We start from the raw sequence: 26664 nt of genomic DNA on the forward strand, positions 1-26664 counted from the left end.
TATATATAAATCAGTTTCTTTGTAAATTATGTACTCGTTCACAACAGAGAATTATTTGGAAAGAATCAAATTAACGTAAAGAAAATGTTCCTATTATGCATTTAATATATAAAATAAAATGATGTTGAAAACAGTAAAAAACAGTTAACTTACATGCCAATTAAATAATAATTTGCTTCAGACTATCTGTATGGCTGACTTATTTATATTTATCAGTTGTCGATCACAAATACAAGGGTCCCATATGCGCCTAAAACTGTAAAAAGTAGGGACTAATTTAAAAAAAAACTATCAAAAGTGAAAAAAAAATTATAACATTTCTTAGCATACTTCTTCTATTTTCATATTGAAATTGAAGGCAAGGAATACTATCTCTTCAAATAAATATAAGATACATTGTAAATCATGGTGGTGAATATGAATTAATAATAAAATAGATTTAAGGAATAAAAATGAATTAGGTTTCTACCGATTTTTACATGTTTAGGCGCGCGTGGCAACCCTGCGAATGTCAGTTCAAATTTATTATCAGTCCTTACATGAATTGTATGACTGTTTTTCGTAGCATGTATGTAAACACAATACAAAAAAAGAAGAAAAAGAAAGACACCTACCCCCACGATTACCTCCAAAGCTATTAAATCCTTCATCATAACCTACATATATAAAAAATTTAAAATGAGTTCTTCTTAGCAATATAGTAGTTATGGTATTTAAAACTAAGGAATTAATTAAAATGAATAAAAAATAACAAAAATTATGAAATTTCACGTACCACTTTTTCTTCATACAATCATATGTTGTAAAATGAAATACATATTTCATACACAACATACTCTTTAACCTTTAACGCAGGTTTGACACATGTGTCCCTTTTATATTATTTTTTCTGACGTTCTAATTACAACCAAGAACATACATTGGTATTTTTTAACTATAAACAAAAAGTAGTCTAGTAGTCATGATAGTCATAGTCGTAAATTATGTAGCTGGGTGTCTGAGGTCTCTCACTCATCCATTCATAAATGACAATTCAGAAAAGTCAGATACTTAAAATTCGATTTCTTTGGAACTATTCGGCCACTTTCGCTCAAATTTTGTATTTTGCCACGTAAAGTTATATTCTTTAAAATAATGCAAAATATTGCATGCTTTATAATTCAAAACTTTTTAGACCATTCTTATATAAAAATAATAAATATTTATTAAATTTTATTTCTTTGCATGAAATTATTTTTGGGTTAACGAATTGTGTGTAAAAACTTTTCAATTCACTTTAAAAGTTCACGAGATATGGTGAAATACGCAAACAGGTAAAACTAATATCAAAAGCTGTAAGCTTTGAAGACAGAAAGACAGCTTTGAAGAATGTAATCTATTTCGACCATATTTCCCAGATTGCAGGTACCTCCTATATTTTGGGAGTTAGAAATAAAAATCCATTAAAAGAAGGTATGTTTATTAAGAGAGAGTAAAAATTTTGTGCCTGATTTCGAAACTTAAAATAACGTCTTTACTTATTAATTAGTATATTTGAGGTCATCTTTCTTGAGCCATTAAGACTGAGTTCTAGAACGTAAAAATCCGATCATTAGATCGGAATTTATTCATTGTGATCCGTTTGCTTTTTGCGCCCTAAACAGGTATACAAAAAATATGAAACAAAAAAAATTATGAAACGATACAAACCATCATCTGCACTTCCAAAACTTTGATCTTCTACACCATATCCTACATATATGTATTATAAAAAGCATTAAATTAGTTTTTTTCTACGTCTAAATTATCTTTCTTAATTCACTATTTATAATGAAACCTCGTCACATAATTATTAATTCTCATCCTGTTTTAAAAATAAATTAAAGAATGCAAGTCTAAAAATTTTAAGTTTTTTCTTTAAACAAACATGAGTACCAGAGTAATTCCTCGATATATTTTTTTATCTATTATAACAAACAATGTTTCCCTTTTTGCATATGATGCAAAAAATAATTGGGAAAAACTTCTGAAACATTCCCCTAAAATTACATAAATAGTTGCACATAGTGATGTAAGTGTGATTTTATGCCCTCCAAATATTTTAATATGTTTCATTAAGGAGCTCCTTCTTTAATGCATGCCAGAACACTTGCTAATCAACGCCATGCCAAACGGCATGCCAAAAGATCTTTGTTTAACATTAAATAGTAGAGCACAATTGTCTTAGTAAAGTTCTCTGCTATGTAATTCCAATATTCTAATATGTCTAAATAAAGAGCATCTTCTTTTTACCCTGCTGGAATAATAGTAACAAATAGTTTAACCTACACATACCACCACCTGTTCCTCTTATATCTTAAAAGGAAATATTATTTCGCATTACGCAAATAACCAGCATACGTTCTTTAGTAAAACTGTTTTTGTATATCCTAACAAATATTGCATCTGATATTAAAACTAAAACCTGTTTAGAATCAATAAAACAATTGATCATTTAAATAATAATTTATTTTAAATGTCTCTAAAGTATGAATTATTTATTTATTATCAGTTGTTGATAACATATGACAGAACGAAATATTTTTCGTATTATCAGTTCATGTCAGAGACATTGTTGTAAAGTTGACATTAATTGTCCATCTACAAATAATGATTCTTTATCAATCAAATTAAGTTAATTTTTAAAAAAAAGTTTTGATTTTAGCGAAATATCTTTACAAAATGATCTATATTCCTGTATAATTTCATTCTTTGCCTTGTTTCCCCTAGTTGCAATCTAATCTCGAATCATTAACAATGACGTAGTAATTATCAAACTTCTCAGGAGTTATCTAATACAAAAGAAAAAAAATCACAGATATCGCAACCACGTACGACAAGCGTTTCATATAACTTAAGCATCATGAAAACTAAATAAAGATTTAAATTATTATAATTATTCATATAAATAGCTTCCATTTCTCATTTTTGACTAACTTTCTAATTTGAAAGATTGCATTCTTATTTCATCTTCGTTGTACCTATCCGATTCAAAAACGCAATTCATTTTTACTCAGCTCTTCATTGCCAGTGCAAGAAAAGTAATTTTATAGTCGTTGTAACTACGCACGGATAATTTTTTTTTATTTATGTAATTTGAATGCTGCACTTTTTTGAGATTATTTGACGGCTTTTATTATAAGATAATGATATGCTGCATTTTCAATGTTTCAACGCTGCAAAATTTCCATTTTTGTACGAATTTAGCAAACTATATTTACACAAAACACAGTCCTTAAAAATGTAAATTATTTTTAATGAATAGTAAAATATGCAAAGTAAACTTGATTTTAAAATTGTTTGAAATCTCAACTACGTTATTTCATTCATATACTTTGAGCCACTTTTTCTTCTTAGTTCAGCTCTACTTCTTAATAAGGCTCATAGAGTTAAGAGAATTGTTTTAATATCTTCAAGGAACACTAAAATAAACTATGAACGACCATTGCGGACAAAATAATCGCAAGAGAGATTTGAATGAATTTTTTGGATATATAGCACACTGTTACTTCCCTATTGCCTGTATTTATTTATATATGACCACACACCTGACTATATCGACACTGTGCAAGTTTTTCTTCTCATTAAGGAAATTTCCCTCTTGTTCACAGTTGCTCTCCAACTACTCGTAATTGCTTAAGCCATTGTTATTTGTCTCTATTCAGATTGCTTTGAGATATGAGAACGAAATCGGCTTAGAAATAACTAATTTGCTCTACCCCTTGAGGAAAGATAAATTTTAGTGAAAAATATTTATTGTATTTCACAGCAGTCAAACTAATAAACATCAATAAACAGCACTTGCCGTTGAAACTTTATTCACTGTACATGGGTAAAATAAACTATAATATTTGGACAAAATTTCTGACTGGCTGTCGAACTTAAGATCAGATATTTTTTGAACAGACTGATGTGTCTTTCAAAAGACAAAGGCAGAAATAACTTTGAGAACATGCTGTTCTATTCGTAATAGATACGTTCCTTTGTAAGAAAGAAGTGTCCCAACAAGCATTTTTTTTACATCCTAAAATTTTGCTTACTCTTTATAGGCAAAAGAAATTTCTATAGTTGTTGCGATACGGCTAAATTATGGAGGAATCCCATCAATTAACTAAACTATAACTGACTTGCACTTGTTCTTAAATTTTAATAGAACATGATTGAAACGATATTATTATATATCAATGGAAACTAAATGTGTCAAAGAATTTAAATTGTTATAATTTTCTACAAGGAATTTGACTACTTGCCCTTCCCCTGACTTTTCTGAAACTACAAGCAACAAACACCGTCAATATTCTTTCTGCAGACACAAGACAAACATGATCGTCAGGCCTAAAACTGATTTGTGGAAAATGCTAAAAAATTTCGTTAGTAACCTTCACTTCAAATCATGTACTAATATGTTTTTTTTATGTCATTATTTCTGAAAAAAATGTTTTTTTTAATCATTACCATTGCGAACAAGATATAACCAACAATACGACTATTGCGGTCAAGATCTAGCTAACTATGAATATTAGTCGTTGCTAAATAAAATTAAATAATTCAAATATTTACCATATCCAAACTTTTTTTTCTCACGGCGTCTACTTTTCTTGTAAGCTAAAAAAAATAATTGCATCTTTTTAATTATTATTTAACTGATATAGCTGAATTTTTTACCTTTTTACAAAAAATTAAATAGTCCTTTTATTATTCTGTTTAAGCATAAATAATTAACTTTTTTATGAAAGAAAAAATAAGAAAATTTTTATAATCTATTCTTGTAAAATATCGAACAATAAATAAAGGAAACTTGATTATAATTTTAAAGTTATACTACATAATATATATATATATATATATATGCAAGTGAATGTCTGTTTGTTTGTCTGTCTTTTATAGACTCGACCAAGAGCGATGAAATATTATATACTGTAAGTTCAGAGCACTGGGAATGTCACTGTCGACATTAGAGCATTCTGCTGCAAACAGTTCGAGCAGAAAAAACGACAAATGAAATGTTTCTGATTTTTAAGCATTAGTTATTGTTTTAATTTCTACTGTTTCCTTTTGAATACTTTAAAAGTGCGCTAATTTTTACGACAATGAAGGTATTTTAATTAATCACAATTAAAAGAACTTTTTTCGATAAGTACAAAAATCAGTTCAAGAAATGGTAACTATTGTAGAATGTATTATACTTTTAACATAAAAGAAAACAAAACGAAAAGTAGTTTTTAGTCATTAAAAAATAATGAGAAATATAAATTTATTAAATTACGAATAGCTTTCATGATTTCATTTTGACCAGTAATTCAAAAATTTGAAAAGTGGGACACCCGGAGTCTGATTGGTAGTGCTTCGCGCTGTCGTGCTGCAGGTCCTTTTTTCGATAATAGGGTCGGGTAAAGTTGCCCCAGCCTTTCATCCCTTGAGTGGGTCGATAAAATGAGTATCAAGGACGTTTGGGAACAAAACATTAGGGGTTCCCCTTTGGGCTGACCACCCAACTGAAACATCTGCTCTTGCACCCCAGAGCCCAAAGATCAAGAAGATCGGCACAGTAAGCCTTGGCTCTCCACATGGACTGTCACACCACTGAGTTTAGTTTATATGAAAAGTGGTGATTACGGTAAACCCTGTATGTAAACGTGACCCAGGTGCACCGTTAAAACAAAGAATAGAAAAAGAAAAAGAGCAAAAAGATCATAATTACCAATTACAGTTCAACACTAAGCATTTTAGGGCAAAGATAATAGTAGATTATCTTTGCCCTAGATTAAAGATAATAATAAATATAAAGAATTTAAAGTTGCTAGTCAATAAATAATTCCTTAGTTAAAAACTGTTGCTTTAAAACAATCGTACAATTATTTGAAAGTAATTGCAGTTTGGTCAATCACGAGATGCGCTCTCAGCAAGTTTGTTTTTGTGAGATCGGATGCTTCTCTCGTAATTGCCAGGCAATATTTGAAGATGTTTAAAAACCTTAAATTATTTTACTTACCCGTATTACCCATTATTTTTGCAGGACGTCTAACACCATACATGCTAGAGGCCACGTAGTTTCCATCAACAGCTCTGTTACTCCTCTTCGCTAATCTATTACTAATTTTTCCTCGATGATTCATTTCCTCAATTACAGGTAAAGAACCGTAGTCATACTCTGAATTATGAGATTCTCCGTAATTATTTTTGACACCATGATCCATATCAGCATTTACGGCTGAAGCACCGTTATTTTCTTGTTTAGTTATAAAAGATGGTATTATCTTACTACCAAAACTACCGGTTCGGTCACCAAATAACTTTCCTTCTGCTTTTTTCGAATCTACAGATATTTTAAGGTCGTCCATAATCATGGCATCTCTATTTACATTAGAATATTTACTATACTCTGACGTCATCAAATAAGGTGAGCTGTTTGTAATCATTGAATCTCTTATTTCTTGGGGTTGAAAAAAATACTGTTGCATCTTGCTACGATTATTGCTGGGCTCGCTTGTTGGATACTTCAAATTATGATTGCTGATATCCCCATGATTTGCATAATCATTTATTTTCACATTAGGCCTGTGTTTTATTCTATTATTTGCTGTATTATTATAAGATGTTTTGTGACTGTCACTTTCAATAGCCATAAGTGAGAAGGATTTGCCACTTACAATTTCAGAGCCTTGTTTACTATTGCTATTACTTTGTTCGAATGTGTTGTTTTCTTTAAAATTGCTTGAGGATACGTTTTGATGAAAGAAGCTCCCTTGGCTGTTATCTAGTTCATTAGACGCATTATCATAAGAGATGAGGTTTTTGCCATTTTCAGTTTTTGAACTCATTCCAGTAGAGAAAATTTCTCCACGAAACTTACTTTCTTCTACCGAAGAGTTTGATGATACTTTTAAAATATCACCAGTATTATTACGATGAATTCCATTTGTGATATTAGCAGCATTATTTTCAACGAGAGAAGTGTTTGTATGCTCAGCTCCTGTAACAATATTTAAAAAAAAGTTGGTTAAATGTTACAAAAATTTAAGGTGATTTTGAGGTTTATTGGAGGTTAATTTGCGGTGTTAAGGTTGATTTGAGGTTTATTCAAAGATGACTCTACAAACAACTCTAAGAAACCAACCTCCCAAAGCTTATAACCAAGGTGTATGAAGTTGTTTTATTCACACTTCAGTTTGTTTTGAGGTTGACAGAAAATTTACCTATAAAGTTGTCAGCTTATAGAGGTTGATTTTGAGGTGTACCGGTTATTTTTTCTACACTTCAATCAAATAAGTATAAAGGTGTGAATAATGTCACCCTATTTCAACTAAAAGCACGGCTGAGCTACATATAATGTGGATTTTATGAAGAGTAAATGAGGTTGATTTATAAAGTTATTTTTAGATCCAAACATAATTCTACAACATGCGTATTTTTTGCAACTTTCAACCTCAAAGCAACTTCTAAAGAAATTTTTTTTGTAAGGGAAGTCTATGGTTTATTTAAAGCACATTAAATATAACTGAGTTGTTTTTTTTCTCAGCACCCAAATTTACTTTTTTTAGAAACATTTCTTTTTCGCGCACTTTTCTTACTTTTTATAGAAAAAATTGTTTTAAACTTGTAAATAACTTCTAGCAAATGATGAATTTCACGTTGTAATCACATCTAACGCGCATTGTTTTCATTGACACATTTTTGGTAAATGGTGTGTAAATGTAGCATTTTAATAAACATTTTTAGTTAACACTGAGAAGCATAGTTTCAATAATTTTATTTTTCTGTTATTTTTAAGAGTTTTGAGATCTGTAAAATATTAGTAATTTAATTAAAGTAAACACTTTCTGTTGAGAAATCTTCAAACTATGCTAGTATTTTTAGCTTGATGTTGCTATCAATAATTTCCCTTTTCAATAACGCATAATTATTCAAATTAAAATTAATCATATGTTTTTATGATGTATTAAAGTTTCAAGTTCTGCAAATAAAACAAAAGTCATAAAAAAAGTAGTGTTCAGCTAAATGATCTGAGCAATTGATTTGGACAATGCACCATTTTAATTCTTTAGAAAAATATTATTTTTCACACAGATTGCATTTTTTGTGTCTTAATAAATGTAATTTAAGTATAACTCAATGAAAATAGTACTGCATTTTATAAAGAAACAAAATGGGTAAAAAAACAAAAGCAAAGTGAACAGAATGTCAGAGTGCCTGGTGAATTTGAACCAAGTTTGGTGAAGCCAGAAAAAATATTTCATTTACGCACACAAAACAGTTTTTTCCCAAATTTATTTTATCAGTGTTTACTGAGTTACTGTGTGCTTTTGTTTAACATAGAACATAGTTTAAAAGAGTAAATGATATGTATGAATATAATTTTTAAAAATATTTTGTATGGTTCAAAATACTAATTTTTATTACAAGATTGCATACGTTACGGTTGAATAGTCAGTAATTATTAATAATAACCGATCAATATTAGTAATAACGGAGCAATAATAATAATAACCGATCAAAAAATATTTTGTATGGTTCAAAATAATTTTCGTTACAAGATTGTATTTGTTACGGTCAATGTGAATAGTAGGTAATTATTAATAATAACCAATCAATAATAATAATAACCGATCAATAATAATAATAACCAAATAAATCAATGAAGTTTGATCAATGTCATTCTTTCTCGCTGTTATTGGGAATACTTCCGGTATCGTATGTCAGTATTTTTTGTAACAACCACAACCTTGTTTGTAGCAAGTTTAACCATATTATTGAGCGTAGTTAAACCGAACCGGACACATGGTTTAAATTAACACCTTATCAAGTTTACTGCAAATTTACATGATAATAAGGTTCAAGTTAGCTTAAATATATTTCAACACTGAACCTAATTTTCGGAGAATGCTATAAAATGTCTGAAGACTAAAATTAATAAACTTACTGTCTTCTTGAAATTTCGAATCTTCCTCGTTGTCATCTGAAACAAACGTTTATCTAATTTTACTTAATCTAAATGCAATCAGAAATTATCAAAAAAGTAGCACTGACTTTTTTTATATATTCGAATAAAACAAAAAATAAAATTGTAAAAATGATCTTACATGAAAGCAGGTTGCGACTTCTAAATCCTGTTGGAGAAATAGAAAGGAAAATTGTTAAATACCAAAATACACACTTAGTACCTTAGTATACAAAAATGCACTACTTTTAAGCTCAAGTACCAAAAAATATTTTTTTATTTAATATAAACTCTAAACTTCGCAATTAATATAGCATCAGTTATAAAAAAAAGCAGGTACATTTTGAATTAAATAATATTTTCAAAATTATTACTTTATGACAAATGAATTTCAAATTTGCATTTAAAAACTTGCTCAACTATCAATTTTTCATTTCAAAAAAAAAAAATTCAACTATTTCATCCTATGTGTTTTATTTTTCACATACAGAGTGCTACATAATCACTGTTTTTGTTACGTAATTTTATAATCTTCATCAAATATAAATTAAGAAATATGGCTCATTCCATTTAAAATGAACCAAAATAAAAAATAAACATCTCGTGACAGTCACGCCACAAATTTTTATGGTATTTTTTATTTTTATGGTATGTCACTTAAATAATTCTTCCAAATCCTTTTGAAGAAAACTATGATTAAGGAGTTATTCTGAAATATGGCTTTATGTAAGAAAATGGGAAAACTACAGGTGGTGTCTATGTTGTTTTTCTTTTTTTTATTTGAGAACCAATTCTCTTTGTTTCGAAGTCATTAGGAAGAAAAAAGTGAGAACTATGATTCAAATACTAAAATACCGGAAATATATAATTTACATATGCAATTTATACTTTTATATATTTTCTATTTTTTTTAATAATGTTAAATATCATACTTTTAAACATAAAAATTTCAAAAGTTTTTTTTTCTGTTATTAAATAATTAAAAGTTGTGTTCCCAAAATATTTCAATTTGTTTGTTAGCACAAAGATCAAGTTTCTTAATTTAATTTTTTTTAATAATGTTAAATATCATATTTTCAAACTTAAAGATTCAAGAGTGTTTTTTACCATTAAAGGAATAAAAGGTGATTTTTAGAATATTCCAAGATCTTTTTTAGACATGAAATATTATTTTTTCTTAATGTTACGAGACATGTTTTTTTTCATATAAAAAAAAACAATATTTATTTCTGTTTTGACCATAAAAAATAACGTAGTCTTTAGTCAAAATACTTCATAAATTTTATAGAGCAAAAACAAAATTTTTGGCTTTACTACTTTCCTCATAATGTTAAATGCCGTACTTTTCATCATAAAAAAAAGAAAGAAAAAAGCGCGTTTTGCTTTTGATCATTAAAAATATAAAAAAAATTGTTTCACCCAAAACATTTGATGGTGCGTTATTCCATCGAGGATGGTCTACTCTAGAGATCATTTCTAAAAAGAGATTATTAATTATTCAAATAATTATTTAAAAAAAATACAGTAAGGTTTAATTTAAGACTTTTTAAGGTAAGTTTTATAATTTCAAAATATGAAATAGATGTTTTATTTTAAAAGTTGCTTCGATTCATTGCTTAAAATTTTTCTTTATAAATCCTCTATTGCAAGCAAGCTATTTTATTCTTAGATAAAGAATGTTGAATGCTAACTTAAAAATGAAAAAAAAAAAAACTTCTTCTTCTTCTCTATATGAGGTGTGTTAAAACTAGCTTTCAATTTTGAATCTCTGAATAGGCATAGAATACTCAGTCAGAAAAATAAGAAAGATTGATATTTTAAGTATTTTTATTCCTTACCATAACTTCCTTCTCCACCAAAGCCCTCTTCTAAGTCATAGTCTCCTCCACCAAAGCTCTTTCCTCCTCCACCAAAGCTCTTTCCTCCTCCAACAAAGCTCTTTCCTCCTCCATCAAAGCTCTTTCCTCCTCCACCAAAGCTTTCTTCGCGCCCATCAGAACCTAAAAATTTATAACAAGAGATATTGTAAATATTTATTTATAGTAATAAGAGTTTTTTTTTATATACATATTTTGATGTTGTCAACACAATGCTTGTAGCGCCATTTAAATACTGGGCCGTCTCCTACTGAAGCGCCCTCTCGGTAGTCTGTAACCAATGCGAAATCTCTAGGGCTCAGCGTCTAGCACGTTGACTGTGGAGATTCTTGCAACCACCAAAGAGGGGACACTACCTTTTGGAGATAGGCCAGTATTGGCGATCGAAATGGGCTATATGTGGCGTAGAGCAGAAATTTTTTACCAATGGCAACACTTTGCATGCTTTCACCATTAGCATGGGGAGAGTCATAGGATAAAAGGCCGGGATAGCCTGGTCGGTAGTGCGCTGGGCCCATATCCAAGAGGTCGTGGGTTCGATCCTCGCCGGCCGAAGACTCCCCGTGTAGTAAATGGTGACTGATGCACGTTAAATCTGTCGAGTCTCAAAGTCCTCCATGTTCCACAACAAATCAATACCTCTGGGGGTACTGATCCAGGAGTTTCCTTGTCTTCTGGATTGGTTCAAAATTACAAGGCTACGGAGTTGAACGTAAGTAGTCGTAAACCCATGAAATTGGGTCGGCTGTTCAACGACGGTTATAAAGTAAAATAAAGTCATAGGATAAAGAAGTACGTCAGTTTCTCTCTTGATTTTCAAATAGATTAAAAAATTTCTAGTTAGGAAACTATATGGAACTGAAAACTACATAGAACATAGTTCTAAGCTAAAGCGTTTTGAAAATTTTAAAAAAAAAATTTAGACAATTAAATACGAAAAATATTAAAAAGGGGGAAAATATCGAAGACCATTCCTATACAACTGAAAAGAGGAGGAGAGGGAAAGGGGTAGAGCCAAAAGAATGGAAATGGTCTTCTCCCCAGATGGCGTATTTAAGCGTTGCGATCGCAAATTCCCCGTAGTGAGTTGACTGCTGAAGTTTGTTTGTTTTTTTAATTTTTCGCTCTCCCCCGTGTGTTTATAGATTTCGTATCAGTTTTTTCTATTTCATCAAATGAAACTGTCGTCTTCTAAAGATAATGTGTAAGCCTATAACTTGATTTTAATAACGCGAGATTTTAATAACGAAAGTAGATATCAAAATATGTAGGTTATTTTGATATCTACTTTCACGAAGCGCACATGGTGGATCCGAACCCACGGTACATGGAGCGACATATATTTCACCATGTCACGAATTCCTAGTTATAACAAAAACTTCGTGGCAACTTTTAGAGAAAGAAAATAAAATGATGTCATGCCACGAAGATTGAATCGTTCCTAAAGAATATTTCTACAGCAGAACCTGACCAGAGATCATCCCTGGGTTAGAGTCGAAAAAACTACATCATCTGATCTCCTCTTACTCTTGTCAACCCTTCGTAAAACGCGTATATTATTTGTTTTTATCTATTCTTCGAAGAATGGAACTTAAAGCAGTTATGGACATCACTAAATTCGGTTCTTTTCAAAAATGGTAAAAAAAATACAAAATGAATAATTTAAAACTGTACACAACTTATCAAATCCAAATAAAACTTAACTTGAATAATTGTATTGAAAAACAATATTATTATGAAATGTGTCTATCCGTTAGAAAATGAATCAGCTGTATTTTAATATTTTAGAACTTTGCAGATACATGAAACTAAAAAAAATGTCCATGAAGCTGAAAAATAATATTACGACGTTTACTTTCTTCACCAAATCTACCTTCTTCACTGAAGGACGATCCTCCCACTCTACCAAAACCTCGTCCTCTTCCAAAATACCTTTCTCCAACAAAACCTCGTTCTCTTCCATCGAATCCACCTCCATCAAAACCTTCTGCTCTATCAAATCCTTCACCTCCTCCGTCATAACTACCTGAAAAAGTTTGGTAAAAAAACACCATACACGGTTAAATAACCATTAAATTCGAAAGTTGCATTTTCAAAGTATATTAGGAGTTCAGAATTCAATATTTGGATACTAAGTTACATTTAAGAAAATTTACGGAGATTCAATTTTTCGAAATCATTTCGGATACTAGCACAGTATTATGAAATTGGAGAACTATACTTGAATCGAGGTAAAGAAAAGAAAATTGAATTAGAACTAAAAGAAACATGAATGTAACCATTACTTTGTTTTTCTCAACCCACGCAAAAAGATTAAAGGTATAATGTTATAAAATTCGTTATCCTGGAGGACGATCCATTTTGGGATCATTCTGGTATTCCCTGTTGTTCTATTAATCTCTTTTACTGTTGTTTTTTTAAATAGCACTTGACAATGCTAGTTCTGTTAGAGAACTTGACATATAATGAATTAGAAAAATTATTTAAGCCTGTTTTAAGACCCTGCAAATCAAAGTCAGAAGTTTGAAACTGACTAAAGAAGATTCTATGGATACACTGAAGAGAATACTTTCGATTCCGAACAGAAATTACCTCCTCGCAATAATTATCGGAAGTGTGCTAAAAAAGGAACTAGCTAACTGACAAGAACCTAGAACAACACATCATGCTCGTTTGATGTTGTTCCTTTTGAATTCAGCAACGATGTTTGATTTCAGTGCTCATGCAGGATATGAAAAGGAGGTCCATAAAGTAGAAGCATTGTGCAAATTTAATGCTCTGTTTTAAATTTAAAAAGCTGGCCCACTTTATTCGTTGGGGCTGATGCTCTATATAATGATTTCAATCTATGGCATGACTGGCACAAATATAGCAGGTTACTGGCACAAATATACCACTAGCTTTAAATACAGCTATTAAAGGCACGGAAAGGAAATTCACTTAATCAAATAAAGCTGCATGTTCTCGTTATTTTCAAACATACTTTCCTCTTTCAAAAGGCAGCTTTTTGCTCGAACATTACTGAAAATTCTTCCACTTAAAGATTTTGAAAAAAGGGGCTGTTCAATTAAATTTTTTAATTTATAATTTTGCACGCGTTCATACAAAGGTGTACTTTCTCAGGTTTTCCACCGAAATGTTGATTTCGGTGGAAAACTCGCTTAGAGATTATGAGGTGTTCCTGAGTATTTCAATGTCCAAATTTTGGAAGTAATGTTTAGTTATTCCGAATGAATTTTAGTCAGGAAAATCAAAATACGATATTTGACTGAATGTAAAAATGAGGAAAATAAATTAAATTACATTTTTATTGTTTCAAATGCATATTTGACTAAAAAATAAAATTTTTTAATTAAAAAAAACAAAAGTTTTATGCACCAGTGTCATTAGGTCCCTCAGAAATTATTTGGTTTTCAAGTAAATCGTGCTCATCAACTAATTGACCTGCAACATATAGATAAAATAGTATAGCAATGAAAAAATTTATTATTTAAACGATTCTTAATAACAATAAAGATTGTTAGAAACTGAAAAAGACATTTATTTAATTAATTTCAAAAATTAGGATATGAACAGAAAAAGGAAGATCAAAAATTAGTGTATACGTGCATATGGGTCCAATAAAACACATGTGACTTGACTTAACTGATCAAATAAAATTTTTATATTTAAAAAGCCAAAATACAACCAGTTCCATAATTGCTTCTCTTTAAACTGTATCTTACTTATCCTCCTCGTGCTTTCAGGCTTTATAACACTTAAAGAATATCTTTGTAACAGGTATTATTTCTCCACAAACCGAAGTTTCACTGTATTTTAGCTCGTCTAAATTCATTCATAAAAAGTAAACTTAGGTTCTCTTTTTTACATGGAGCACCGATAGGACCATCAGATATCATAGATTTATTTTTAATTTTTTTAAATGTAGTGCAGTCTAAACACATGACATGCGCCAACTCCATTTACATATTAAGACTTTTTCATTTGTGGTTTCCAATTCGAATGTTTTCAAGATACTTAAATATTATGTCTTTTAAAGCTTGATAATCTTAAAAAAGAATGTTTTCAACCAGCAATATCATGTTTTTTTTAAGTTGGTATAATTATCCTTTATTTCTTCTTTCAACTTTACTATTTTTTTCTAAGTACTACTCATACTCTAGATAATCAGTAATGTAAATAAAAGCCAAACAAAGCATCTCTCTTTTTCCGATTTTTATCAGAAAGAAATCAGTGAATTTGAACTCATGACTTGCTTTGTCTTCGATTTTATACTTTTATAGCATTTGCTTATTTTTGAAGTCATCCTGTTAATCGAGAAAATTACTTTCAACTGAGTCAATAACCTTATGAAAATTGCAGGATTTAAAAACTTGATGTTAGCAAAAACTTGATTTTAGTAAAAGCTTGATTTTAGAGGGCTTGAAAGTGTTAAACAGAGAAAGCATTGTTGAATGCAAAAAATTATTAAATACATAGAATATTTTTGTTACTGAATATGAAGAAGTTCTCAATACACAGAAGAGCTTATTGAAACAAAGAAACGTTCAAATTAAAGAAGAAATCTTTGTTGAATACAAATAATTGCTAAATACGAAGAATACCTTATGAACAAATAGGGATTAAATACAAAGAACATGTTTTAAATGCGCATAAATGTTTAATATAAAGAAGAACTACTTGCTGCATGCACATAAATGTTAAGCACAATACGGAGAACAACTAGTTAATGCATAAAAAAGTAATATTAAAATTTTTTTGTTTTGTATGATCTTCAAATCCTGTGTTTTCTACTCTTAGGATTCCATAAAATTTATCCAATTAATTTAAAAATTATCCCCCCCCCAAAAAAAAATTTCTCAGTGCAAAAAGAAAATTGATGCCTTTTTGATATTCTAATTTTGTTAAATGACCTTTTAGGAAATTTTCACTGTTTCTTAGCTCTCTCTATTTTTCGGTATTTTTCATAGCTCCAAAATTCCAATTAGAACGTTTGATTGATATTTCACAATTAGCTTTCATAATATTTGTCACTATCACTTGATTTTGACAGAGCAGTCAATACTTTTAACAGTTCGTGGTGATTAAAACAGAAATTGATTGCTGACAAAGATTTCTCGGTAAGGTAAGCTTTTCTTGAAATTGCTAAGAACATTTTTCTATTTATCTAGTCAATAGAAATGTTTCCTACATTGTAAAATAAGTTATTTCCTTTAATTTTCTTTCCCTGATTTCATTACTTTTTTTTACTTTTTTTTATTTCTTTCACAGGACCTGGAGAACAAATGTTTCTTTTGTCTTCTCTAATAAATTTTTGCACATTTTCATCTATTATGGTACAGCTGGGTTCAATCTTGCGGGAATTTTCAGATTCGGTTTATTATCTTCAAAATTACTTTATTTATTACCTTAATTTGTTACATTATTGATTATTTTAATCTATTACATTACATTTGTGTTATTTGCGTTCAATCTTAAGGAAATTTTCAGATTCATTATGTTATCTTCAAAATAATTTTATTTATTATTTTAATTTATTACATGAATAATTATTTTAATCTATTACATTACACTTGTGTTCAATTTTACGGAAATTTTCAATTTCATTATTACGATGTTGAAAACCGTAAAATTATTGCTGAAAAATAAGATCAAATATAGAAAATAATCATAAAATGATTTTTAAAAAAAGATAAATTTATCTCACAATAAACGAAATTGCATGGCAAAAACAAGAATTTGTATTGAGAGTTTTTATCCGCTTAAGATTAGAGCAAAAAATACTTAAAAACTGTTTTGTGAAAAACAGCTTTAAGCAGTCAAATACACGGCGAAAGTCGTTAAAAAACGGGAAGACCTCTGGCTTTTTAAAGGTCAATAGAAACCTACCTTAGAGTAACCAACTTAGACAGGCTGTTTTTGAAGTGTACACGTTTTTTTCCTACACTTCAAACAAATATTTATATACATTTCAACTAAAAGTAATGCTTAGCTTGATATGAGATTTATTTCGTGAGGTTGAAATTGAGGTTTATTTGTGATGTTATTTTTGGTGCAAAACGCAGCACCATTTTTTACCTCGTGATGCAATTTTTTTTTACACTGGCAACCTCAAAACAATCTTAAAAGCGTCTTATTTTTTGAAGGGATGGGCATCTTTGTAGCTTTTTCTCATATCTTACATATTTAAAACTCTATTAACTCTTCCTTGACAAAAACAGTTTATTTAAATCATGGACGTCCAAACTCTTTATGACTTGTGATATATATATATATANCGTAAGTCTCGTTTCTCTATCGATTCACATACACTATTGTTATTATTAATTTTGTTAGGTTGTTTTAAATAATAATTTTTATAATTAATAATAATTTTAGTAGTTATTAAAAATAAATTAAATTTTGAATTTTTATCGAAAAAAAATTAGTTACGAAGTAATTATTCAGACTTATTTTTGATCTTTTTTTAAAATGTGTGTTAAAATTTTAAACATAAACGATGATATGGTGCCTCATACTCTCTTATCAATTACTGGTGACTTATCAATTACTCTTACTGGAGCTTATCTTTTTCAAGCAATTATACACTCAAGTTATGGTCTTAGAGGTCCGTTAGGAAGTAGTACTGAAAGTAATGAAACTTTGAATTTCATTTTTTTTTATCTTATGTCACGATAGAGATAGAAATAGTTTTAATATTTTTCTGCTTACTGTGCTGAAATGTCACTTACTTACTAAGGTTTGTGTCATTTAATGGCCGCCAAACAAAATTGAAATTATTACCAAATTTCAATACATAAATAACTTTGACAATGTCGTGAACATGTTTTAAAAAAAGTTAAAATCAAAGTACTTGCGGGTAATAACTAGACGGTGAAAAAAAATTTGCTAAATGCATTGTTTTAAGCGAAAGGTGTTAAAATTGGAGGAGTGTGTTGAAGAATAATATTGTGCTGTACATTCGGCTTGCCTACAATTAAAATTTATATGCTGTACAAGATAATTTTGAAAGATGACCAAGCTGGTCACCAAAGACGGCTAGTAACAATATAAATATATCAAATTCTGCATCTCTAAAGTATACTAATTAAAAATATGCATCAAGGTAAATATTAGACTGGTGATAAAAAGTGTCATCTCGTTTTCAACGGATTTCAAAACTTACAGAGCTTACATATCGAACTTAAATAAGTAAAAAGTGCATTGAAGTTTCATCAAAAGTATTAATTAAGGAATATTTAAAAGATTATTACATAACTTTTTAAAAAATTAAAGTTTTTCTAAAAAAAATTATATTTTTTCAGTATAAGAAAAAAGTTAACGTTGCTTGTCAGCTAATGTAATGTTACTAATTAGCCATATCAAGAGTTTGTAATTAATAATCATACAAATAATTCCAAGAAATTGAAACTGTAAATGAACTTCATACTACTCAAAAATATAAAAAAAATTGAATGACAGTCGCCATGTTTCAGGCGTATCAAAATTGAATTCAAATTATTAGAATCTTGGGCATAAATTAAAATTCGACAATGATATAATTGCTTTCACCCGAATCACGTCGGCTCATCTTGATACTCTGGAACCTTGCTGATTCCCTTGTTAACGACATTAGTTCCTTCTCACCTCTCCGTAACGCTTGGAAATACATTTTGCTATGATGTGCCTCTCAACTTTTATTTTTCTTCTTTATCTGTTTCCTTTGTTTTTCGAGATTTTTCTTCTTACCTTTATTTTTTCAGCTTTTTGATGACAACTTTATGCTTTTTTCACAAATTATTTTTGTTTCGTTACATTCACGTCAGGCAAATCCTAAAAATGCGCTTGAAGCAAGTCAACTGTCATTTCAATATATATTTTTTGAAGCGTATGAAGTTTTCTATCAGGTAATAGTAAGATACTTATTTATTAGTAAATAGTTGATCTCTTATAAGCTGATAGACACTCGTGAGTTACTACTTTGTTAGTTAATATTTATTTTGTTAGTTAATTACCAGTTAGTTTTATTTAGTTTATCTTTCGTTGTTTGTTAGTAATCAGTTATAAGTCAGTTAGTATTTAGATTAATTACAGCCACAAGTTACTTAGGTAATTACAACTAGAAAGCTATAGCATAAGTTATTATTTTGTTAACTATAGGTTAAAGTAATAGTTAGTTATTAAATGATGATAAACATTAAAAGCATACTGTTTTAAAATAATATAAAATTCACGAAAATGTATTAGTTTATAAAGCATTTTTCGTAAAACTAATTCCTCCACCTCCACTCCCCCTCCACTTTATAATACTTATATTTTAATGAGCTTAATTACTATTTAGTACAAAACTAAATTTTCTGAAATAATTTAACAAAATTTCATTAAATGTACAACTTAGACATCACAAACACAAGCAAAGCTTGTAACTGTTGTCGTCAAATATTTTTACGTCGTTCGTTAAATACAATATAATTGTATATTATGATTACCTGCACAACGAAATGTATAAAGAAGTAAATCAGATGTAAAGATGTAAGAAGTGATCCTTTAATTAATGAGTTTATCGTTTTCTTTTAACTTTTTTAATTGGATTTATAAAATTATTTATAATCGTTTGGTGATTTGTTTTATTCTATTTCTATATTAAATGCGTAAATGTTAACTTGTTAAGGACGTTGTTTGTTAATGAAAACAAGAATTCATTTTAGTGAAGTAGATTACTATTTATATTAAATATTTTAATTTCTTATCATTTTTCTTCAATTTATTTCAATGGTGAATAAAATGTACGTTTATATGAATATCGTTGCACCTTATAAACTAAAGAATAAATTGCGAAAAGCGTTATTAGTGTAATTTTTTTTCGCTTTTTATTATAAAAGATATTGAAATAAACAGTTAATAAAAATATGACAGAAATACTTTTTAAGTATTATAGGATTAAAATGTAAAATAAAAGATTTATATTTGATTAGAAAATTTTATAATTCCATCCGAGTTGCCATTTGTTAGGCATTTTGGGAAAATGTCTTCTAGTGGTAATTAAGTTTATGATTATGTGCTTTTAAAATTTCATTTAAAGTAATTTTTCTCGCCACTACATATTAATTCATAAATAATTCTGAATGTATTTTTTTAATAAATACTATCATCAATGTTCTAAAATATTGTATCTAGAATCTATATACATATAAATATCTATACAATTATTATTCGGGCAAACTTTATCGTATAATTCCCCTTTAAGTTAAATCAAGCAATACCTATCGAATTTCAGATATTTTGGAAAAAATCTAAACATTCGAATGGCTTAATCTCAGAAAGTATTGAGGTAAATGTTTTATATTGATCTCAAATTGTAGATAATTTGATTTAGTAAACATTTTACATATTTTTTGAAACATCAATACTTTAGGAGATATTTGGAAAAAACGGGGGGACGTATGTTGCACGCGGTGATCGCAAGAATTGGAAGACTTGGATTTTTCATCACTGTAAGAAACCAATACAATCTATGAAACATTCACGATAATTTGACTGAGCGATTAGATTTTTTGGAAAAATAAAATACTGTTTTAAGTTACAGAGTAACTTTAAAATCTAAAGCTGTTTAGGCTTGTGGTAATGAGATTTTAAAAATCCAATTGAAAGAAACATTTAATTAAGGCTATTTATAATAAGCATCCCTATAATTTTAGTCTATTCAAAATTGCCTGAAAATAATTAGGCTCATTCAGTTAGAAATTATAAGTTTTTAACATACCCTAAGTTATGCGTCCTCTCAGCCTTAAGAAAATACTGGAAACTTTTTCAGAGCGTGCAATAGCCAGCTTATTAAATTAGTTAAAGGGCTGTTACAACAAGAAAGTAAACATTTTCAATGTGCATTGATCATCTTAACTTTTGCAATTGATTAGTAAAAGAGAAATTATAGATACAATTAAACATACAAGCGTAATTTGATTTTTCAGACTTCAAATTAAAATTGAAACTGCAGGCTTAATTTATTTCTTAAATTTTTCCTCTGCTTATTACATACCGGGTATAAATAAATATTATTTTATTATGTTTCAGTTTTTTTTTTAAATCTGTTACATATTCGTTTTTAATCAAAAAACTTCATTTTTACAGTTCCAAAATCAAATTAACTTTTAGCTAAATAAAATAAGCTGATTTTAAATTCCGCTGCAGTATTCATAGTAAAGCTCGAACTGTTGTTTTTAGTTGCGAAATAAACATTTAAACTGCACATAATGATATTCCGTTAAAGATACAGACCAAAGGCTTATTTGCTTAAATTTATAAATAACAATAAATTCATAAGTATATAATATTTAATAAAAATATTTTTTCATTTGGTATAACACTAAAAAAGATGTAACATACTTGACAGAAGCAACTCCAGAATTTTTCATTGAACAAGTTTTCTTGGGTCTCCATACCAGTCCAGTCCAGTCCAGTCCAACCATCGATCCAAAGTATATCACTTCAGAAAGGATCAAAAATCTAACTAAAAAGGAATTTTTTTACCATGACATCTTGGTAAACGGCCACTTGGAATGCAATAATATGGTGTTTTTGGTACACTAATTGCTTTATTTATAATTCTTATTGCCGTCTTCATTATTCTATAGATTCTTTCTTCAAATAGATGTCGCTGTAGGTTACATTTATTTTAACATGTGAATTTCAAAATAAGTAATGCAGTTATCTGCTGTTCAACAGGAACTGCTTTTGCCAGCTTGAGACACTTTCAGAAAGCACTTTTAGCACTTATTGATATGATAGGCTGATAAACAATATCAATATTAGATGCGCTAATATATTTTAATAGGATTTAAAATTTTAGCATCTTTTGAACTGGATACAGTTATTTCAAAATAGATAAACGCTTATTTTGTCTCCATTAGGAATAAACGTTATAGGCGTATAAAACATATTGGGATGAACAAATCAAAATTAGCAAAAGTTTATTGGGTTAGTAAAAAACAAATCTAAAATACATAACGTATTAGACAGAAAAATTTCGAACAACTTACGCGAAAGAAGCGGCTAATTGGGTAAGCATATTTTTTGACCCTACAAATTTTCCATTTTCAGTGTTTTCCTAACTATTTTTCGCATTAATTTTGTTTCTGGCAATTAGTTATTCGTATTTAATAATCCTGCTTTCCAATACAAGATGTATGGGAGCTACCCATGATCATAAATAGTCAATTCAAATTTGTGTAATATTGTAACAAATACATGCAAACAATACTAGCTGCTATAATAACATCTTTATCGATTTGGGCATGTAGTGTAATTTAATAAAAACGTGTAATGTAAATTGAACATTGTCCCATAAATCAATGAAAGAAAAAGAAAATAAAAATCTCTCAAGTTGAAATGTTGATGTTGAATCGAGGGTTAAACATAGTTCTGGTGGAGGCGGAGTGTTGTTTATCTACAGTTGGCTCTACTATAGTATTGCTTGTGGGTTATTTTTGATTGATTTATTATTGCAAACTCTGCCATTTCTCTTGCTTTTGTAGATAAAGCAGTAGGCCGGTTTATTTTAGTCCATAAAAACTCTAGTTTGGAAACCAACATCATAGGTTTTCATTTTCAAAAAATTTAGTAATTAATAATAATATTCATTTAATTGGTTTGAAATAAACTGAATCGATTATTGACATCTTTATTTGGATTGTTATGTTTTCTCTAAGCAGTGGCATAAAGGTTTTAAATGGAATTTGTACTTTTATTTATATTTCGAAGCACACATAACTATCGAACTCTACTTTAAACTCTACTTAACTCTTGAAACTCTAAACCACTATAAAATCTTTATCGAACTTTAATTAGGTTGAGCTCAAGATACGTAGCTTTAGCAGCAATACGCCACCATTTTGGTGATAACCGCAACTCTCTTCCTATGCTTACAATGTAGAAATACGGAGTTTTTATTCTTAAATGCCACTTTTTATTGATTAATATTTTCGTATTCTTGAAGATAACTTAAATGTTGACTGTTCATTATTTTAATCCTTTTTTTCTCTGAAATTATATATTTCATTTTTATTCTATTAAGTAAAAATAATACCTTATCTATAATTTAAAACTTTCTCATTTCGTGTTTTATAATCTACTACAACTGCACTATTAATATAACAAAGGACAGTGACAGCAAAATTTTATATTTCATTAATAAGAAATTATGTTAATAAGGTACCTTTAAGGAGGAAAATATTTGCCATTGTTAATAGTTTATTGAAATACACACATAATTCTTTTATAAAATAAGACGAAGCAAATCAAATTAAGTAATCATTAAATAATCAGGCAAAGCAAATCAATTCTGCTTTGTTCAATAAAAAATAAATATTTCTTTGAAAAAACTTATCTAAATTTTAGCTATAAAATATAAAAATTTATTTTGCACTGTAATATAATTTTACAACATTACGGGAAATTTTTAAAATAATAAAAAAAATAAAGAAACTACGAGTTAAAAGAGGAAATAGATTACCTTAATAAAACACAACAATGTTAAATTTATTCTGTTGTAAAAGATTTAGCATGCTACACTCGTTTACTTTTAATTCTGACAACAAAAACACTCGAATTTTAAATGCTATAAAAGTCTATTTATTTAAATTATTAACGAAAAAAAGTTTTTATGCTAAAAATAAGTCTTTTTTTCATTTCTTTCAAGTGAATATAATTAATGCAATTGAATTTGTTAAATCACTAATTAGAAAAAAAGCGAAACATATTTGCCCCATCAAAATTATTAATTAATTAGAAATAAATTTATTTCAGCTTACCTCACGTAATCTGCTGTTTTCGTATGTAGTCCATTTATCTGTCAATTCTATGCAGCCAAACTTCCCGTCGTTTTTTATTGCGATCTCCAATACGTAAATGATGTAATTTAAAGCCTAAATTTTACCTATTAGAACACTCATATGCGTAACAAGTTGTCATTGTTATGTTAAAAGTATGAAAGAAAGAAAAAAATCGAAAATAGAAATAACAGATCGCGTGCAACGATGCTTCGTCGTTCAACTGGTCACCAATATGGCGACTATTTACCCATGAGATCGGTGGCACACAATATGCGTCGAAAGTGGCGCAAATGACCTTTACGTCTCACTGATATTGTTTTCCTTGAAAGTCAAAAAAAAGTGTGAAGTTAGTGCCTTCATGTGTAGAAACGTAGATTAATAAAATAACTATTTTCGAATTTAATAATATAACTATACAGTCAATAGTTTTCGTCTGTAGTCAACAATTAGAAAATAATAGAATAGGCATAGTGGAGAAGCCGACCTAAAGACAGCAAGTTGATTTTAATGTTTGATTGTTTTATTTTAATGCAAAACAAGAAAATTTGCAATTGTACTGAATTGTTATAGTGAGTTTCAGCAGCAAAAATTAGTCATAGCCCTCCAAAAAAATCTAAAAATATATATATATAAAAGGGAGAAAAAAGATTTTAATCATTTTAATTAACCATTCTATTTATTGTTTAAACTAATAAACAAACCGCAAATACTATTTAAAACTAAAACACGTTGAAGAAATCAAGGAAGCATAAGCTTTTCTTGTCGGTTTCTTTAAGTACATCTTTATTATTATCAACATTAAACAACATATATTTAAACAACTATTAAAATAACATAGGCATCTGAAGGTATCAGGAAGCACGGTGAAACATTTCAGAACCATGAATACCTAAGAAATGAAAGATTGTTAGAATAGAAAATGAAATATTTTCTAAAATAAAATCATCATGGAGTAATATAGCTCAACTAAAAATGTCATTGTTTAGTTGAGCTATATTACTACATTTTCTATAGAGAAATAGAGGTTTCTTTTCCGACCTCTTACTACCGGGATAATTTTCCCACATCTTAACTACTACGGATTCTACTTCTACTACTGTTTAACTACTACGGACTTATAACTCAACCAGTTATGATGGAACGAAACAAAGCATTCAAATTTGTGAAACACTCTTGAACTTACAAACATGAATCTTCCCTAGACCAAATTTTTGATGATCCCATCCATTTTGATGGTTTATGTTGGTTTCAGTGCAATTCATGATGGTCACGATCATCCAACGTTTTCCATTACCCGTTCATGGTTTTTGATATGACCGCAAACCTCCATCATTCCATGATGGAAAATGCTTCTTTAATACTATGGTGGCTAACCATTAAGAGATGCTTGATTCTCATGGACCAACAATCCATGATGATCCGTCATGGTTCCAACTATACATTTCCATGATGGTTTAAGGGGAATTCTTGCTGGTTCTCATGAATATACCATCTAAATAATTTGTTTTTAATGTTAGCCCATCATAAATCAGTCCGAATTCCTACATTGGGATGATGGCTTTTCATGATCGTTCCAACATTTGATTTCTAAGAAACTATGAGGGAAATTTCTGGTGGTTCAACATGAACAAACCATCAAAATAAGTTGCTATTCTTATGTTGGAGCATCATAAATCAGTCCGAATTCCTACATTGGGAAGATGGTTACTTATGTTGGTTACCATCAAAAATATAAAGGTTTATGATGGAATTATTGATGGTTACCATCAAGATCATGTTGGTCCATCAATGGAAAACCATCAAAAAGTTTGGACTTGGGTTAGGTGTCGTGGAAATTTTCGGGGAAAAGAACTTTAGAGCATTTCTTTGCAAAAATTCAAACATTTGTAATGACGATAATAACTTTAAAGATTCATCTCAGAAATTCAAAAGTAAAGAGAAGTCTTTCATTTTTCTTCAATAAATGGATGAATCTAGCTTTTTTCTGATCGATTTTGTTAAAAAAAAACGTGAAATTTTGTTTTTAATTAAAGAAAAGTCTTAAAACAAACAACATGAACTAACAGTGCGAGTCATTACGCATTTAAATACTTTTATCATTCCTGCTAATAACTATTCGGTACTTTTCTGTTAGCCGGGCCCAAATGTCGCCAATTATTACCCAAACGCTAGTCAAGTCGCCAAGCGAAGCAAATGACAAAAAAGTCAACGGAATAAAAGTCTTTTGATATCCAAAATTTGTGCATTTCATTTAGATTTAAAATATAGTTTCCATTGGTAAAAAGTATTAAATATAGTGTTACAAACCGTGTCCACGTCCGAATATGCTTCTGCCATATCTTCCGCTATATCGTCTACCTTGTCGCCCAGCACCAAACAAAGCTATAAACATAATGAAAAAAAAATTATTAACACTGACTAACAAGATACACTGACTAACAAGATATAAAACCAACAAATTTCAGAATCTGCAAAAGCATGATAATTACATTAAATTATATTTTTCACCATTTTAAATGAGAAATGAAACCTAAGGAAAAGATTAGACCCTTGCTATTATGGAAATCACAGACTATTATTTAACTGACGTAAAACATCTTATTATGTTATCAAGATATGCAAACTGATTTGGAATTGTTGTTTTTTACCAGTCCCCATTTTTACCACGTTTATATAAACTTGCCTTCGTGTATGTCTGTCCGGGTGGAATTTTGTAATCGATTTTAAACTAACTTCCCGGCTAGCTACAAACTTCAAATTTGGCACACAGTTCAGAATTGGATGACAATACATGGAAATGAAGAGAAAAAAGACATACAAAGTAAAATAAAATTAAAATTTAAAAAAATAATTATTTTCGAGATTGTCTTTTGTTGTCGATTCCATTATTTCAAATTATTACGTGTCAGGTGAAAATATTTTTGTTGTCGGAGTATTTTTATTGGCTGAAAAATCACGTGGTAGGATCCAGTTTTTCCTCATTCATTTCCAGATTGTTTTGGTTGTCATCAGCATAAAACTA

General features: G+C 29.1%; 1 protein-coding gene and 1 long non-coding RNA gene across 2 annotated transcripts in view; both read right to left on the reverse strand.

Moving 5' to 3' along the window:
- Nucleotides 1-21281, reverse strand: part of LOC122272131 (uncharacterized PE-PGRS family protein PE_PGRS54-like) — a gene marked incomplete in the record, with an annotated part of 82213 nt that extends 60932 nt beyond the window's left edge. Inside the window, 10 exon segments of the mRNA XM_071185859.1 lie at nt 615-656; nt 1690-1731; nt 4579-4623; nt 6011-6991; nt 8939-8974; nt 10795-10956; nt 12689-12859; nt 14212-14277; nt 20201-20304; nt 21199-21281. Coding sequence (XP_071041960.1) covers nt 615-656; nt 1690-1731; nt 4579-4623; nt 6011-6991; nt 8939-8974; nt 10795-10956; nt 12689-12859; nt 14212-14277; nt 20201-20304; nt 21199-21281 — 1732 coding nt within the window.
- A 3117-nt stretch (nt 21282-24398) lies between these two features.
- LOC139426387 (uncharacterized) overlaps nt 24399-26664 on the reverse strand; it is a 7231-nt gene continuing 4965 nt past the window's right edge. Inside the window, exons 2-3 of the long non-coding RNA XR_011637657.1 lie at nt 25950-26024; nt 24399-24531 (exon numbers count right to left, since the gene is read on the reverse strand). This is a non-coding gene — a long non-coding RNA (uncharacterized lncRNA). The remainder of the gene's footprint in view (nt 24532-25949; nt 26025-26664) is intronic.

Source organism: Parasteatoda tepidariorum, chromosome 9, assembly GCF_043381705.1.
Source record: "Parasteatoda tepidariorum isolate YZ-2023 chromosome 9, CAS_Ptep_4.0, whole genome shotgun sequence".
Classification (NCBI taxonomy): domain Eukaryota; kingdom Metazoa; phylum Arthropoda; class Arachnida; order Araneae; family Theridiidae; genus Parasteatoda; species Parasteatoda tepidariorum.